The sequence below is a fragment of the Phyllobates terribilis genome, unplaced genomic scaffold (genome assembly GCF_046119375.1).
Source record: "Phyllobates terribilis strain yellow unplaced genomic scaffold, ASM4611937v1 Scaffold_7__3_contigs__length_470593459, whole genome shotgun sequence".
In the NCBI taxonomy this organism is placed as follows: Eukaryota; Metazoa; Chordata; class Amphibia; order Anura; family Dendrobatidae; genus Phyllobates; species Phyllobates terribilis.
Genome location: NW_027362767.1, coordinates 245,969,483 through 245,987,634, shown reverse-complemented (window position 1 = coordinate 245,987,634; position 18,152 = coordinate 245,969,483). Strand labels below are relative to the sequence as shown.

Genomic DNA, 18,152 nt, shown 5'->3' with positions numbered 1-18,152 from the left:
AATCCTGCTTTGTAGCAGGGAAATAATCCATTGCCGGCAGTGTCAGACTGAAGAACACTGGGTCCACCAGAGGATTTGATTCTGAGGACCCACCTTTCTCCCCCGCTCAAGAGCCCATTAGCAGCTACAAGATTTGCACTATGAACTCTCCTGAAGGAGAAGCCAGGGCCCACCGGAGGCTTCTCCGGTTCTCTGGTGGGCCAGTCCAACCCTGATTGCCAGAGTAGCCTGGGATTGCCACTCTCATAGAGGACAAAGGAGCGCTAAGTTGAGCCCGGACGTTCCTGTGTATGGATGAGTCAGAGATAGATCGTTTGTTTGACAGCTATATAATGTGCATGGCCGGCTTTAGAGTCAACCAATTAATGACACTCTTCCCCATGACGGCAGGTGGGTGAAGCTCGGGCGCTGTACAATGCTGGAAATGTTTACCATGCAAAAGGAAAGCAGTTGTCATGGAACATGCCTCAAATCCCAGGAGATCTGTCGGAGGAAGTCAAAGACACCCTGCTGAAGGCCACCAACTTTTATGAGTGAGTATTCAACTCTCCGATTGTACCATTGTGCCCATAAATGACAATCTATGCTCCTCAACATTGAAACTGCAGCACAAAGTAGGAAAAGTCATGGAGTTATGGAAATCGCAGGATGGGCAGACATGTTACTGATCTGTGAATGGTGAAAAATGCAAACAAAAATTTCAAAACATCTGGATTTATTCAGTCTGGAGCATGAGCGTCACACGCAGAAATCCCCGCACTTAGTCGTGGCTGCCATCAGTGAGGTTCCTAAAGGTCACATGAGGATTGTTCTGACTGTGAATGCACTTGGACAAATCATCAAGATCCACTGCTGGCAGCTCCTGTGTAATCACAACCAATGACGTTCCAGATGCGCTCCAAAGGCAACGCCATGAAGAGGCCTTCTCAAGGGAACATCAAAGTGACCCAGGAGCCGTTCATCAACACGACAAATCCAGGATGCATGTTGTTCATGTTACTGTGAGCAGTGTGTGTGGTCTAAATGTGCTGCCATGTCCTGCAGCTTATCCAGACTTGTCTCCCATCGAGCACATCTGGGACATCATTGGTTCGCAATTACACAGGAGCTGCCAGCAGTGGGATCTTTATAATTTGAAGATTAAAAAGAATATGATATTGAATGTTGAAATGTAGCATGCCTGACCCTTCTGACCTCTGTCAAGAAACCCCCTATATACATTAGGCCAAATTCAGATGTCCATATATCACAGTCAGAGTACGGACCATAACTTCAGGGCTGGTCATGGGCCGAGCTCAACATCCTTGTGGATTGAGATTGGTTAAGGAGATCCATAGTCAGTCCTAAAAGCTTAGTCCGTTCTTGGCCACGTTTGAATTCTGCCTTAGATATTCACTTAAAGAAGCCGGAGAATCAGTCACTTTTCCGTAACCACTGACCTTCTTGTCTTCTAGGAGAAATTTAGCCCTGGTGAAAGAGCTGGGAGACAGGGCTGCTCAGGGCCGAGCTTACGGAAATCTTGGTAACACACACTACCTCTTAGGCAACTTTAATGAGGCCATCGCTTTTCATAAGGAGGTAAGCTAAGTGGTATGCGCTTTTCTCTACATCTAACTATGTGTGTAAAATAAATAGATAATTAGATATTTGCTCCACAATCCTCGTAGAACAATTGTGTGAACGTACCCTAATAGTCCGCTCTGTTTTTGCCCTGGTACATTGGCTTAAACTTGTTCCTTTCCTCAGAGATTGTCCATTGCTAAGGAGTTTGGAGATAAAGCCGCTGAGCGAAGAGCGTACAGCAACCTGGGCAATGCTCACATATTCCTTGGCAAGTTCGATGCTTCGGCTGAGTATTACAAGTGAGTGCCATCAGGCTCTTAGTTGTCTTTTTTTTTTTTTTACCCTAGATTTGTTTGAGACTCAGAAACTTTTACCATATTTTTTCCCTACACAGCACAATATAATCCACTATGCGATTCTAAAGGCCCCCATATGTATTAGGTGAACAGCAGCTGAACTTAACAATTTTGCTGCGACCAGTTGACCGTCTGAAGCGTATGTGGGCCTCCATGCTTATGTGGGCCTCCATGCTTATGTGGGCCTCCAGACTTTTTCCTCACAGATGATGTCGGGGAAGAGGAGGATCGAGCAGTTAGAACTTCAATACCAGATCTTATTATTTTCAGGGAAGAAAAGCTGCTGCCGGAGGAGTCTGCAGCAGGTTTCTCCTCTCTCTCCCTGGTGAAACGCATTGATGTTCGTCCAACCTGGGAGAGGTAGCTGTAGGCTGAATGTTCATTTGGCAGACCGCTATCTCCAGGTAAATGGACCCCTCAATATCTCCCATACACGTGACATAACACAGATCTACAGGATCCATTTATAACTGATATTCTTTAATCAGTGTCACAGGAAATCCTCTTTTACCAGGTATTGATGACATATCGCTAGCAGAAGCCATCCGTGACCAATATTTGGGGGTCCCGACTTTTCACTAAAACCGAGTATTAGATGCACTTATAAAGCAATGTGTCATTTCAGGTCCTGCTCACCTTTTTTTGAGCAGTCGCATGGGCCAAAGTTGGACAACCTTTCTAGTGCCACTGTCACTTTGTTCTAGACATCTGCCAAATATTTATGGAATCTTATAAATCATAACCTATTGCTAGGGTTATGGCATCTCTTTGTGATCACTATGTGATGGCCACTGGGACCCTACTGATCTCGAGCACGAAGGGGCCGATGTGTCCCCTTTACTGGCCATGCAGTGAACAGCAATGCATCCCATCCTTCTCAGGAATGGAGACGCTCCTGAAGGTTGGGCTTATCCCTGGATGGAAATACCCCTTTTTATGTTTTTATTTTACTTTTACAATTGTTTCCCCCATTCATCATTCTCTAACAATACCATCAATAGGTTAATGCTGTATGGATCCGCTCCTCATTCATCTGTTTTTCAGATCTTGATCCTGTCTTCAGTCCGGCGTCCCTTTGTCCTCATTTTACATCAGGGCCTCATGTGCCGGCCTCATTCCTCCCAGCTCTGCCCGACATGACATTTCTCAGCTGCGCCGTCGCCTCGGCACAGCTGCATTATTTTCTAGTTCATTTCTGCCGACTGATCTGTAATTAGATTGATTTAACTCTGATGTCGATGTGCATTACGCAGTCCTGGAGATTGCTCCGCAGCCGGGGCCGCTCAGGCTGATGAGCACCGTGGACGTGCACGCCGCCTGCTGCAGAGATATCTGGAATATATACACTTCGTTTGGCAGGAGACCGCCACACCTGTAGTACATAAATATACAGTATATAAACCACATTAATAGCGGTTTTTAGAAAACCACAATTGAGCAGCCACCTGTAATAAAAACGAGATTGCTGAATGTTTCCATATTGAAATCATTAAGGAAAAATACCACACGTGTTCTCAATATGCTAAGGAAAGGTCATGCTGCGGTTTGGGAGCAGAAACAAAAAAAGCTTAGGCCTCCTAACCATTAAAAGTACCTTTCTTTACTACTTAAAGATAAATTTAGACCATCTGATGTTTATGGGGGCCTCCTGAGCTTCACCAGACAGATGATGCCAGGGTGGAGAGAACGATCCAGCCATGAGACTTTCAAAGCCAGATCTTAATGTTTTCGGAGGAGAAAAGCCGCTGCCGAAGGTGTCTAGCTGCGTTTTTTTTCTTCTGAGCAGAGCCAATCGCTCTTGTATGGGGGAGACGAGAGAGATGGCAGTCTTTTAAACTATTGTTCGGCGTACAGCTATATCTTGTATGGCCAGCCTGACACTGATCTGCAAGAGAGTAGGTAATAGAAACACAAAGATTAACCTGCTATGGGGTCTAATGCACCTGGGTGGTGAGAATCTGTGGAACATTCCTCTCCTTAGGAGATATGAATATATACATGTTTAATTTCCCAGAGGAGCATCTCATCCAGTCCAGCCCCTACTATTGGAGGCCACTGCACAGTGCCATTATTGATAGAAGGCTCTATGCTGCCACCTAGTGACTCAAACCAATATTGAAATACCTTTCTGCCCAAACTTTTATATCCTTGAAACTTTTTTTTTTATCTCAACATTAAATGCTGTAAGTTTCTAAAATCTGATTTTACATTAGTATGAAAACATTAAATAGAGCATCTATATATCTTTTATTAATGTGTTTTATACATATTGTATATATGCTTTATTCATATTTTACCATTCCAAATACATGGGCTATATCTTTTAAATTTCATTATCCCCCTCGCACATCCCCTACCTCATTCAATCTTGTACTAACCACACTTCCCAAATCCCACCTTGAATCTATTGCTTTGCCGTACTGTCCAGAAATGAGTATTAATTTTCATGCAAAGACTGACAAATATAATCTGTCATCTATGTCACTGACTTGAATTTTCTTATTTATTCCAGGAAGACGCTGCAGCTCTCCCGGCAGCTGAAGGATCAGGCAGTGGAAGCGCAGGCTTGTTACAGTCTAGGGAACACTTTCACACTACTCCAGGACTATGAGCGAGCTATAGAATACCATCTCAAGCATCTGTCTATCGCCCAGGAACTGGGTGACCGGTGAGTGCAGCTGCTCGGGGCTCAGCATCTAGTCAGACATTTTGCATGCTGGACCCTTGTTTGCATCCTATATAAAGGTTTATACAATCTCACATTGCTGAAGTTCCTACTTGACCGTTATACATTTTTATATTTTACGCTTTTCAGCCTTTCTGCTCAAAAGCCATGGATGATGCTGAATTTGCTGCATTTTTTTTTCAACTACTTCTGCTACCAAGAATATTATTCTTTTATCATATTGTGAGGGTCTCATTGTAAACCAGATGTGTTTTCTGTAGAAAGGGCAGACTATAGCTGGCCATATACATTAGTAAGCTGTTGGCTGATTGATCATTCGGTCGACAGCTATTTCTCCTGACGCCACCATACACAGGAACACTCAGCAGAACATGCCTGTCCTTATACATGAGAGCTGCTGGCTTGTCTACATTCCAAACAAAAGGATCGACCATTGAAATACCAACATCCTGATTCTTCTCCTTCCTGTTCCCGCTGGAATTGAAGGGTTCAGGTGACTTTTCTGTATATAGGGGGCCTGAAGCTGCTGCCAGACACTTCTGGCGGTCACTTATCTGCACAAGAATAAAAGGGTAAGATGGTTGAAATCCAATTGCCCTATACCTGTCAACCCGATATCTGTTATCAGTGGGGATAGTCGTGACACCACCACATACAATAGATTAGAAGGTAGGAAGCTTCCACTGAAGTCGGCCAATTTGGCAGATCAACTTCTAATGTTTTTCTCGAGCTGATGTTATGTCTCATGTAGCCACAGGAGGGAGCTATAACATCATATTCATTTTATAAAAGAGAACTGGAGTCAAACTGATGTTAGTCGCATACTGTACATGCAAGTGCAAGTCCATGTGATATCCACAGATTGTCTAACCAATGAAAATGTTCAATATTTTTGTCAAGCTGCATTGGTTTTTCACTCATGTAGTCTGACCTTTATCAGGTCAGATCACTGAAATATTCATAGATCTAAACCTCTTAATCTAAAGCGAGACGTAGCATTGTTGTATATAGGATAGTCTTAAGCTGACCATACACCTCAGGCCGTTTCTAAGCATCTGACATTCACAGTCCTAGTACAGACCATGGTGTCTGGACCGAAGTCAACAGCCTCATAGGCAAATACAAGGCTGTTGAGTTCAGGTCAGGAGACTTGCAGGTGGTCCCCGATATTTTGACCCGTACTTGGACCGTGAATGTTGGATGTGTGAAACCCGCCTGCTGTCGGCCCCAACTCTTGTTTAGCTAATGACAACTGCCAGCCCCAGGTCTCCAAGGATGGTAACTGCCAGCCCCAGGTCTTCAAGGATGGTAACTGCCAGCCCCAGGTCTGCAAGGATGGTAACTGCCAGCCCCAGGTCTGCAAGGATGGTAACTGCCAGCCCCAGGTCTCCAAGGATGGTAACTGCCAGCCCCAGGTCTCCAAGGATGGTAACTGCCAGCCCCAGGTCTCCAAGGATGGTAACTGCCAGCCCCAGGTCTCCAAGGATGGTAACTGCCAGCCCCAGGTCTCCAAGGATGGTAACTGCCAGCCCCAGGTCTCCAAGGATGGTAACTGCCAGCCCCAGGTCTCCAAGGATGGCAACTGCCAGCCCCAGGTCTCCAAGGATGGCAACTGCCAGCCCCAGGTCTCCAAGGATGGCAACTGCCAGCCCCAGGTCTCCAAGGATGGCAACTGCCAGCCCCAGGTCTCCAAGGATGGCAACTGCCAGCCCCAGGTCTCCAAGGATGGCAATTGCCAGCCCCAGGTCTCCAAGGATGGCAACTGCCAGCCCCAGGTCTCCAAGGATGGTAACTGCCAGCCCCAGGTCTCCAAGGATGGTAACTGCCAGCCCCAGGTCTCCAAGGATGGTAACTGCCAGCCCCAGGGCTCCAAGGAGGAGGGTAACTGCCAGCCCCAGGGCTCCAAGGAAAGGCAACTCTCAGCCCCAGGGCTCCAATGACAGTGCTAGCCAATGCTTCCAGGATGGCAGGTGTCAGCCCAAGTTCTCACATGATGGACACTGACAGCCAGCAAAACATCACGCCTATGACATTGTTTTGACCTTCTTGCGCTGTCCCCTTTCTTCAAGTCGATGACTGCAATTTATTCTTCTTGTCACTTATGTCAATATCATTTTGTAAATCCATAATTTTCTTCCTTTGGTAAAGTGTTCACGCATGCTCTCCGACTTTCATGCCTCGTCTACAGCAAGCAGGATAAACTCCCCATCTACACAGTTTCCGCCATGTGACACTTCAGATGAAACCCTCAGCTGCTCACTATTCTCTGCCTGCATCCCGGTCATTACTTCCATTTTTCAAACCTTCTACATCTCCTCATCTGCAGTTCTGAGGCACATCTTCACTTTCCACCTCCTCAGGTTATTCTTCTCAGCCTGAATATATATATAAATATATATATTTTTATATTAGTACAGACCAAAAGTTTGGACACACCTTCTCATTTAAAGATTTTTATGTATTTTCATGACTTTGAAAATTGTACATTCACACTGAAGGCATCAAAACTATGAATTAACACATGTGGAATTATATACTTAACAAAAAAGTTTGAAACAACTGAAAATATGTCTTATATTCTAGGTTCTTCAAAGTAGCCACCTTTTGCTTTGATGACTGCTTTGCACATTCTTGGCATTCTCTTGATGAGCTTCAAGAGGTAGTCACCGGAAATGGTTTTCACTTCACAGGTGGGCCCTGTTAGGTTTAATAAGTGGGATTTCTTGCCTTATAAATGGGGTTGGGACCATCAGTTGTGTTGTGCAGAAGTCTGGTGGATATACAGCTGATAGTCCTACTGAGTAGACTGTTAGAATTTGTATTATGGCAAGAAAAAAGCAGCTAAGTAAAGAAAAACGAGTGGCCATCATTACTTTAAGAAATGAAGGTCAGTCAGTCTGAAAAATTGGGAAAACTTTGAAAGTGTCCCCAAGTGCAGTTGCAAAAACCATCAAGCGCTACAAAGAAACTGGCTCACATGAGGACCGCCCCAGGAAAGGAAGACCAAGAGTCACCTCTGCTTCTGAGGATAAGTTTATCCGAGTCACCAGCCTCAGAAATCGCAGGTTAACAGCAGCTCAGATTAGAGACCAGGTCAATGCCACACAGAGTTCTAGCAGCAGATTCATCTCTACAACAACTGTTAAGAGGAGACTTTGTGCAGCCGGCCTTCATGGTAAAATAGCTGCTAGGAAACCACTGCTAAGGACAGGCAACAAGCAGAAGAGACTTGTTTGGGCTAAAGAACACAAGGAATGGACATTAGACCAGTGGAAATCTGTGCTTTGGTCTGATGAGTCCAAATTTGAGATCTTTGGTTCCAACCACCATGTCTTTGTGCGACGCAGAAAAGGTGAACGGATGGACTCTACATGCCTGGTTCCCACCGTGAAGCATGGAGGAGGAGGTGTGATGGTGTGGGGGTGCTTTGCTGGTGACACTGTTGGGGATTTATTCAAAATTGAAGGCATACTGAACCAGCATGGCAACCACAGCATCTTGCAGCGGCATGCTATTCCATCCGGTTTGCGTTTAGTTGGACCATCATTTATTTTTCAACAGGACAATGACCCCAAACACACCTCCAGGCTGTGTAAGGGCTATTTTACCAAGAAGGAGAGTGATGGGGTGCTACGCCAGATGACCTGGCCTCCACAGTCACCAGACCTGAACCCAATCGAGATGGTTTGGGGTGAGCTGGACCGCAGAGTGAAGGCAAAAGGGCCAACAAGTGCTAAGCATCTCTGGGAACTCCTTCAAGATTGTTGGAAGACCATTTCCGGTGACTACCTCTTGAAGCTCATCAAGAGAATGCCAAGAGTGTGCAAAGCAGTCATCAAAGCAAAAGGTGGCTACTTTGAAGAACCTAGAATATAAGACATATTTTCAGTTGTTTCACACTTTTTTGTTAAGTATATAATTCCACATGTGTTAATTCATAGTTTTGATGCCTTCAGTGTGAATGTACAATTTTCATAGTCATGAAAATACAGAAAAATCTTTAAATGAGAAGGTGTGTCCAAACTTTTGGTCTGTACTATATATATTAATATTATATGAGTCCTGTCTACATCACAAAGACTTTATCTCTGGATGTCAGGCCTTTAGGAGGGGTCTCCTGGCCTATTTTGGACCATGCTAGGGTCACACATTTCTTTTTTGCTTTGATTGGCTCCGCTCCTGTTTTTTCTGATTTCTTAGTAAAAATAACAGTTTCAGTTGGTCAAATTGGTTGGTGTCTTTACACATAGCTTGCTTTCTGTGGTGTATTGTGGCACTGTAGATCGCCAATTGACCACTTTTTGGTGTTTTCTTGCAGGGTAGGAGAAGGGAGGGCGTCCTGGAGTTTGGGAAATGCCTATGTGTCTTTAGGAAACCATGAGGAAGCCCTGCGCTATGCAAGGAAGCACATGGAAATCTCTTGTGAGGTAAGAAGGTCGCATTGCATTACTTGTATAAGGAAACCTCAAGATACCAGCACCAGTCCTGGCAGCTCCACTTTCGGCTAGGGTTCAACACAAGAGATCTTTGTGTGTGTGAAGGGGGCTGGCTGACCAATAGATGACTGATACATAGATGGAGAAGGGGGCTGCCTTGCCTATTAAAATGTCCCAGTCTGCTGGAGCCAGCCCCCTTCACAAACTACACTGATGACTTAGTAATACCATTAGCTCTCAACTGTGACAAAACAAAACTGAAAGAAGCTGAAAGCCGCCCCATATAGTACTCGTGTGCCAGCCGCCCCATATAGTACTCGTGTGCCAGCCGCCCCATATAGTACTCGTGTGCCAGCCGCCCCATATAGTACTCGTGTGCCAGCCGCCCCATATAGTACTCGTGTGCCAGCCGCCCCATATAGTACTCGTGTGCCAGCCGCCCATATAGTACTCGTGTGCCAGACACCCCATATATCACTGGTGTGCCAGCCGCCCTATATATCACTGGTGTACCAGCTGCCCCATATATCACTGGTGTACCAGCTGCCCCATATATCACTGGTGTACCAGCTGCCCCATATATCACTGGTGTACCAGCTGCCCCATATATCACTGGTGTACCAGCTGCCCCATATATCACTGGTGTACCAGCTGCCCCATATATCACTGGTGTACCAGCTGCCCCATATATCACTGGTGTACCAGCTGCCCCATATATCACTGGTGTACCAGCTGCCCCATATATCACTGGTGTACCAGCCGCCCCATATATGACTGGTGTACCAGCCGCCCCGTGTGTCCCTGGCGTGCCAGCCGCCCCGTGTGTCCCTGGCGTGCCAGCCGCCCCGTGTGTCCCTGGCGTGCCAGCCGCCCCGTGTGTCCCTGGCGTGCCAGCCGCCCCGTGTGTCCCTGGCGTGCCAGCCGCCCCGTGTGTCCCTGGCGTGCCAGCCGCCCCGTGTGTCCCTGGCGTGCCAGCCGCCCCGTGTGTCCCTGGCGACTTATATGTTTTTTTGGTTGATAAATAGTCCCCCTTAGTGTTTGGGGTCTCCGGCACATAACTAATGGGGGTGTAGAGGTAGCTGTTGAATCTGGGTCCTGGTGACGTATAGTTTTTTTTTTTGACTGCTTTCCCCTGTTTGCTATTGTAGATTGGTGACCGAAATGGAGAGCTGACTGCTCGTATGAATGTAACCCAGCTGCAGTCCGCACTCGGCATCGGGTCCGGGGAAGATGACGGAGACGCTTCTCGCTGTGATGGATATGAAGCACAAGGTATGTTGCAGTTTGTGGCGTCCCCTCTTTTTTTGGGGTACATTATAAAGGGTTATTTGAAAAGTCAGCCATTCATGCTGAATGGAAAGATGCCATGGCACCAGTGTGAACAGAGCCTAAGCTTGACGTCTGCTGTCTAGACTGCTTGGCCCATTGTAGCAAACAGGCGGCAATGAGCTGAATTAGATCTGTACAGGTTTTCAACCTCTGGATGTATCATAGTGGTCCTATTCAATGACAGCAAGCCGAGATCTTGTAAACTGTAAGGAGTTGAAAAACAAAGTATATTTAAGAGGCTCTAAACTCCAAATTATATAATTATTAACCCAAAGCTGGAATTGCTCTTTAACTGTCCAGGATCGACTAGTCTCTTTTCATTATCAGAGAAGTTTCTGTTAACCTGTCCCCGAAGTAACGTGAGGAAAGCCGATCCGAGTGCCGATAACTCCCCAGCACCCGGCAGGTTTATGTTTTGCTGTATTACACTGCACATTATACGTAAGTGTGACTGATGATGGAAATCTGGCATGATCACTATTGCAGAGTGTTCGGGAAGTTCGGCTTCACTGCCAGTCAGTAGAGATCGGCGTGGTTTGAGGAAAGTAACACAGCGTGTGTGTATATTGACACGACGTGTTGATCTTTAGGGTGTAACTGTGTAAATGGACCCAAGGAGATGTGCCAGGTTCCTGAATGCAACACCGAGCTCTTCTCTGCATAGAAATAAACATCTCCGTCAGAGCAAAGAGTGGCAGAAATGATAATAATGAAATAGTTTATATTACCACGCTTCTAGAAATCCTCTAGATCGTCTGCTGTTCTGTACAGCATCCCTAAAAAGGTTACACGGAGTCCCGTCTTACAGAGCTATTTACTCTCTGAATGCCGCCATATGGTGCTTTAAGTGGCGGCATAGTGCAATTTACCTCCACAAAGCGCTCCATTGGTAGTATAATATGCCGTCTGAGTACTGAGCTTATGTGGGGGGGGGCAAACCCACTGGTGATTGTCCACCATGGCTCAGGACTGCTCGCTCCCACCGTGGGTAAGGATTGGAATCTGCAGATCACTTCAGAAAGTGTGCCCTAATGTGGTGTGAAATAAGGAATTACTTATGTTAGTGGTCAGCAAACTGCAGATACCTCTTAAAGAGACTGTCGTAAAATTGTGCAATTGACATTTCTAATTATTGTTTAAAACTATTTTACTGCCAAAAAAACAAACAGAAAAATTGGTTCTTAACGTCCTTAAGTGGTTCTCCGTGGGAGAAAATGGTTTTAAAAAAGTATCTAGACTGATTAATATAAATAAAAGATGTGATATTCGCCCTCAATGACCCCGTTTTGGTGCTTACCTGTTCCCCTCTGGTCTCTGCTTCCTGGTCCCTTCTTCACACTCCACAAAGGGGCTGGAAATGCTGGCTCAGCCAATCACTGGCGAGGGCGGGTAACTGTTGTGGCCAGTGATTGGCTGAGCAGGTGCTACTACTTGTTTCCAGTATTTTGAAATGGGAACCGGAAATAGAGACCGGCACTGACTGTGAAGGGTCGGACAGGAGCTGCGGGGAATCAAGGAGCGTGAATATTACGTCTTATAATTTTATTCTATTTTTTATTTATTTTTTAAATGAAGGCTGAAAACCCCCTTTCATTTACAAATTTGTTGCATAAACTAGTCACTTATGTAAAGAAATGTTAATCAGCCATTGCCTTTACATTGTGATTTCTAATCAGAAGCAAACTGCGCCATAAGAAAAGTACAAGCACAATGCTAAATAATGCAAAGTATGTTCCTCTAATGTAAATATCAGAATAGCACTCAATATATAGATCACATGTCCTGAATTATTCATGGCCAAGTCCTGTGCACTCATCATACAGATTTCCTACTAGGCTTCTTTATCTTGTCATTTTTATTATTTCTCTGTTATTGAAGCCTTTGCTTTTAAATGATAAAGTAAAGCAAAAATGTTGATGGGAGCTAGAACAGATTGATATCTAAAGGGCATATTTTACATCATTCCAAGGAATAATCTGTATTACACAGCAGGCTGTGTCTACAATATTGCCATCAATGGCAACCAGCAGAATAGTGAGTGCAGCTCTGGAGTATAATACAGGATATATTAACAACTACAAAAAAGAGTAATAGCAGAAATAATGGACTAGTAAATAATTCACCTGGAAATATAAAGAAACATTATAACATGTACAAAAATCCAGCACAAGACCGATAATGAAATATTAAAATAATCTTTATTGAAAACAAAGTGGATAAAACGCACAAATGAAAACCATATACGACAAAACCGACAAGATAAAATAAATTGAGGTGGAGGAATACAGTGCAAAAATTATGACGTAAATACTGTATCCAGTAAAGAGTGACCCAAACAAAATAATTAATCATATAGACCTTGCTAATGATCACAAAGTGCTTGGTTCATGATATCCCCATCTACAAATATAGCAGTCAAAGAAAGTGCAGAGTGCAGCAATATCAATGTATAAATACAACAAATAAAGTGCCAGTGCACAATAAAATCATGTAGCACTAAATGCATAAGAATGTAGAGTCCAATTCATAATGAAAGATGGAATACCAAAAATAGATCACCAAAAGGTATAAAAAGTTCAGAGATGAGGGGTCACATCAATATAAGAATAATAAAAGGATTAACAAACCCATGGAGTCAAAGTGCACTGCTTGTCCTCCACCTCGCCCTCCAACGCACGTTTCGCAATGCTTCCTCAGGGAGTGGTCAGTACAGATAAGTAATGTATGTACACAGTGACTGCACCAGCAGAATAGTGAGTACAGCTCTGGAGTATAATACAGGATGTAACTCAGGATCAGTAATGTAATGTATGTACACAGTGACTGCACCAGCAGAATAGTGAGTGCAGCTCTGGAGTATAATACAGGATGTAACTCCGGATCAGTAATGTAATGTATGTACACAGTGACTGCACCAGCAGAATAGTGAGTGCAGCTCTGGAGTATAATACAGGATGTAACTCAGGATCAGTACAGGATAAGTAATGTAATGTATGTACACAGTGACTGCACCAGCAGAATAGTGAGTGCAGCTCTGGCGTATAATACATGAGGTAACTCGGGATCAGTACAGGATCAGTAATGTAATGTTTGTACACAGCGACTGCACCAGCAGAGTCCAATTCATAATGAAAGATGGAATACCAAAAATAGATCACCAAAAGGTATAAAAAGTTCAGAGATGAGGGGTCACATCAATATAAGAATAATAAAAGGATTAACAAACCCATGGAGTCAAAGTGCACTGCTTGTCCTCCACCTCGCCCTCCAACGCACGTTTCGCAATGCTTCCTCAGGGAGTGGTCAGTACAGATAAGTAATGTATGTACATAGTGACTGCACCAGCAGAATAGTGAGTGCAGCTCTGGAGTATAATACAGGATGTAACTCAGGATCAGTAATGTAATGTATGTACACAGTGACTGCACCAGCAGAATAGTGAGTGCAGCTCTGGAGTATAATACAGGATGTAACTCAGGATCAGTAATGTAATGTATGTACACAGTGACTGCACCAGCAGAATAGCGAGTGCAGCTCTGGAGTATAATACAGGATGTAACTCAGGATCAGTACAGGATAAGTAATGTAATGTATGTACACAGTGACTGCACCAGCAGAATAGTGAGTGCAGCTCTGGCGTATAATACATGAGGTAACTCGGGATCAGTACAGGATAAGTAATGTAATGTATATACACAGTGACTGCACCAGCAGAATAGTGAGTGCAGCTCTGGAGTATAATACAGGATGTAACTCAGGATCAGTACAGGATCAGTAATGTAATGTATGTACACAGTGACTGCACCAGCAGAATAGTGAGTCCAGCTTTGCAGTATAATACAGGATGTAACTCAGGATCAGTACAGGATCAGTAATGTAATGTATGTACACAGTGACTACACCAGCAGAATAGTGAGTGCAGCTCTGGAGTATAATACAGGATGTAACTCAGGATCAGTAATGTAATGTATGTACACAGTGACTGCACCAGCAGAATAGTGAGTGCAGCTCTGGGGTATAATACAGAATGTAACTCAGGATCAGTAATGTAATGTATGTACACAGTGACTGCACCAGCAGAATAGTGAGTGCAGCTCTGGAGTATAATACGGGATGTAACTCAGGATCAGTAATGTAATGTATGTACACCGTGACTGCACCAGCAGAATAGTGAGTGCAGCTCTGGAGTATAATACAGGAGATAACTCAGGATCAGTGCAGGATCAGTAATGTAATGTATGTACACAGCGACTGCACCAGCAGAATAGTGAGTGCAGCTCTGGAGTATAATACAGGAAAAGTTCTGTAATATTATTTTGCAGCATTACCCAACTTTGGTGAGAGGTCTGTAAATAGTCAGGTCTTGTTCAGCATTTTATGACAAGATAAGAGAGCACAGATAAGGAAGGCAACCATCAAAATGTAGAGTGGGTTAAAGGCCATAATGAGGGTTTTCATGGTGATATCCATTCTTCCCCTTTGGGAGACAGGGAATACAGATTGCTTTGGGGAGATCTTGACCTAGAATCCTCCAACCACCTCCGGCAGCCGGATTTCCAAGCACATCACAGATCACGATGATACATGACACGTTCCTTCTGCTGCTCAGTTCTTACTCTTCATGTATCTGTATCCTTTATTTTTCCTTTATTTGCATTAATAACAAAAATAATCAAGGTAATTAAGCTGAAAAACACCCAGCACTCAGATTTTACGACATTGTGTATATTTATAAGGTGACATGCTCATCCTTTGCGTTTCCTGTGACTAGAGCCGTCATAGACAAGCATTACTGTATCATGTATTCACGTGTTGTCAATGGGCAGAGAGGTGTAGCTGCAGCCGGATGCTTCTATCGGCGGCTTATTTCTCCTGAAAAAAAAAAAGAATTGAGCTTTGAAACTTCTTCTCCCACCAACATCATCTGTCAGGGAACAGTCGGGAGGCCCCCAAACAAACTGGATGACTTTTATCTAATGCGTATAGGGTGGGACAATAACTGGATGAATCAAAGGAGCCAGGAAGCATTTAAAGGGGCTGTCAACCTTTTGGGGATGATTTCTCCATTAACCATTTTGCACCGTTTTACAACATCTTAGTACCCTTGAGCAATCGACTTTCATGTGGTGTATGGTCATAAAACAGCAGAAAGAAGCTAAAAAAATAGATAAAAGTTGCCAAATTTTCTTGTCAGAACAAACTCGCTGATGGGATCTCAGTTAACTCATTCTGCAACCAGCAGTGTGGTGTACATAATATGTTACTTTCCAGGGTTTGTTTGCTTGGTACAGCTTTTATAATGACCTCATTGATTAGTTCTCAGCATTGACAGGGTTTCCAAGGTCTTGGTTGCTCTAAACACAAGTACAGGGTGTTCTCAGAGCGGAGTGTTTATCCAGCCTGAGAAGGGAAGACTTCCCTTATTACATTCAAGTTCTCGGAGAAAACTGCATAAAGAGCGCTCTCGAGAAAGAGGGTTCTGCATAGACATGGCTGGGAATAAAGGTAAATCCTGTGATCGCTGTATGTAGGGGCTGGACTCATCTGTGGCTATTTCTGGTTTCCTCTATCTATCCTTACGGCGTGATTTATGTGTGAGCAGATTATAGTAAATGTGCAGAGCCGTAGTGTCAGAAAAAAACAAAAAAATTCAGGTTTTGATAACCTTAATAGAACCAGGTTATCTCCACTTTTGATGGACTGCAAAAATTCAGTGAATAGACATAACCAACCTCAGAGATTTGTGCAAAAAAACCAGCACAATTTCCAAATGTGACCTGTTTTTATGGATATACATTGATTATCGCCAAAGCCCTGTACAGCCACGAGACCCCTTGAGACCACCTTTATCTAATACCGAACGCATTGGTAATCAGTACTTAACAGTTTAGTCTTGGATGTACAGCTGCCTTTTAATAGCTCAGCTAATCTTTTTTTTCTTCTTAGACTTTTTTGTTTCTTAATTGTAAAAGGCAAAATGATTTTTGTGCATTTTTTTTCCAAACGTTTTAACTTTTTTTTTTTTTTTTAATTTAAACCTTTGGCGCTGCCTGTGTTACCAGCACCCGGTGCAAGGCCCATATTGTGTCCTCTAACCCAGTAATGCTCTTTGAGTGTCTCTTTTAGCAAATATTAATGCCTTTTAAGAAGTAATGAAGTTTCCCCCCTCCCATAAAATAATAAAATGTATGCTCGTCTAATCTGAGCGACCAAGCCCTCCTCTTCCCCCCATACACAGAGCAGGACAGCACACCCTGGGGGTCCATAGCATCCTCGCCTGTAGGGAATCTAGGGTACTCGGCCACTCAGATCTTCACCACTTCTTAGGGGCACAATATTTCAATATAAAAGAAATAGTAGAACGGTACTTTTTTTTTTTTTTCTTTGGAAATTTGTGCCCCTAACAATTTTACACCCAGGGCAACTGCCTCTGTGGCCCCCACTATGCCACTGTTAAACAACCATGTTTTTTTATTTAGGCATCTATAGAGAAGCTGCTATAAAATGCATGAAAAAACATCATACCTACCACAGGCTACATAAAGAAAAAAAATATTGAAACCCTAAAAACTTACGTATGAAAAAAAAAAACAAATTACCCATGCCGACTGTAGTACATTTCATATATTTCTTTCTACCTACAACCAAAATCTGTCCAATAGATGGAGGACGAGATAGTGGTCAGTTTGGAAGTAAACAGCCTTCAGAGCACCAGTGAGGGGCACGGAAAATAACTTGTAACCTAAGAGAAGTCAGTCTGGAAAAATTTGGTCTTTTGGTGAATTTCCGCATCAGACCATAAAGCCTCGACTGTGGATCCGTATTTCACCAGCTGAGCCACAATTATCTGACATGCTTAAAGGGAATGTTTCATCAAACTATGGACTATTCAGCTTTTATTAGTTTTCATATCACTAGCTATATTAAAAAAAAAAAAAAAAAATAACGAAAATCTTGTGATTTTCACACTGGTCACTACGACTAATATTAGACTCTTACTTCTTGTTGAGCACATGGACATTTACAGCAATAGAATGATTCAGACCCTAGTAAATGCTGTCATTACCGCCAAGTTCATACTGTGAATGGTGGGTCTTGTGTTATCAGTCATTGTACAGGAGGGGGAGGAGGTGAGCTGTGACATCACCTATTGTGAATGGTGGATCCTGCGTTATCTACTATATATAAAGGTGTTATCAGTCATTGTACAGGAGGGGGAGGTGGTGAGCTGTGACATCACCTATTGTGAATAGTGGATCCTGCGTTATCTACTATATATAAAGGTGTTATCAGTCATTGTACAGGAGGAGGTGAGCTGTGCTATCACCTATTGTGAATGGTGGATGCTGTGTTATCTACAGTATATAGAGGTGTTATCAGTCATTATACAGGAGGGTGAGGAGGTGAGCTGTAACATCACCTATTGTGAATATTGGATCCTCTGTTATCTACTGTATATAGAGGTTATCAGTCATTACACAGGAGGAGGTGAGCTGTGCTATCACCTATTGTGAATGGTGGATGCTGTGTTATCTACTGTATATAGAGGTGTTATCAGTCATTATATAGGAGGGGGAGGAGGTGAGCTGTGACATCACCTATTGTGAATATTGGATCCTCTGTTATCTACTGTATATAGAGGTTATCAGTCATTACACAGGATTAGGAGGAGATGAGCTTTGATATCTCCTAGTAAGACTGTTAGATCCTGTGTTCTCTACTGTATATAGAGGGGTTTTCAGTCATTGTGCTGGAGAGGAGGTGAGCTGTGACCACCTGTTG

The 18,152-nt window shown here is 43.7% G+C and overlaps 1 protein-coding gene across 9 annotated transcripts in view; it reads left to right on the top strand.

Annotated features, from left to right (window-relative positions):
* Positions 1-18,152, top strand: part of GPSM1 (G protein signaling modulator 1) — a 242,000-nt gene that overhangs the window by 101,795 nt on the left and 122,053 nt on the right. For 8 of the 9 annotated variants that reach the window (XM_073640123.1, XM_073640119.1, XM_073640120.1 and 5 more), the window contains 6 exons: positions 391-533; positions 1,455-1,578; positions 1,747-1,862; positions 4,432-4,587; positions 8,924-9,032; positions 10,190-10,313. In XM_073640123.1, coding sequence (XP_073496224.1) covers positions 391-533; positions 1,455-1,578; positions 1,747-1,862; positions 4,432-4,587; positions 8,924-9,032; positions 10,190-10,313 — 772 coding nt within the window. Of the gene's footprint in view, positions 1-390; positions 534-1,454; positions 1,579-1,746; positions 1,863-4,431; positions 4,588-8,923; positions 9,033-10,189; positions 10,314-15,698; positions 15,876-18,152 lie in introns of those variants that run through there. The other variant, XM_073640125.1, reaches the window with a different exon arrangement.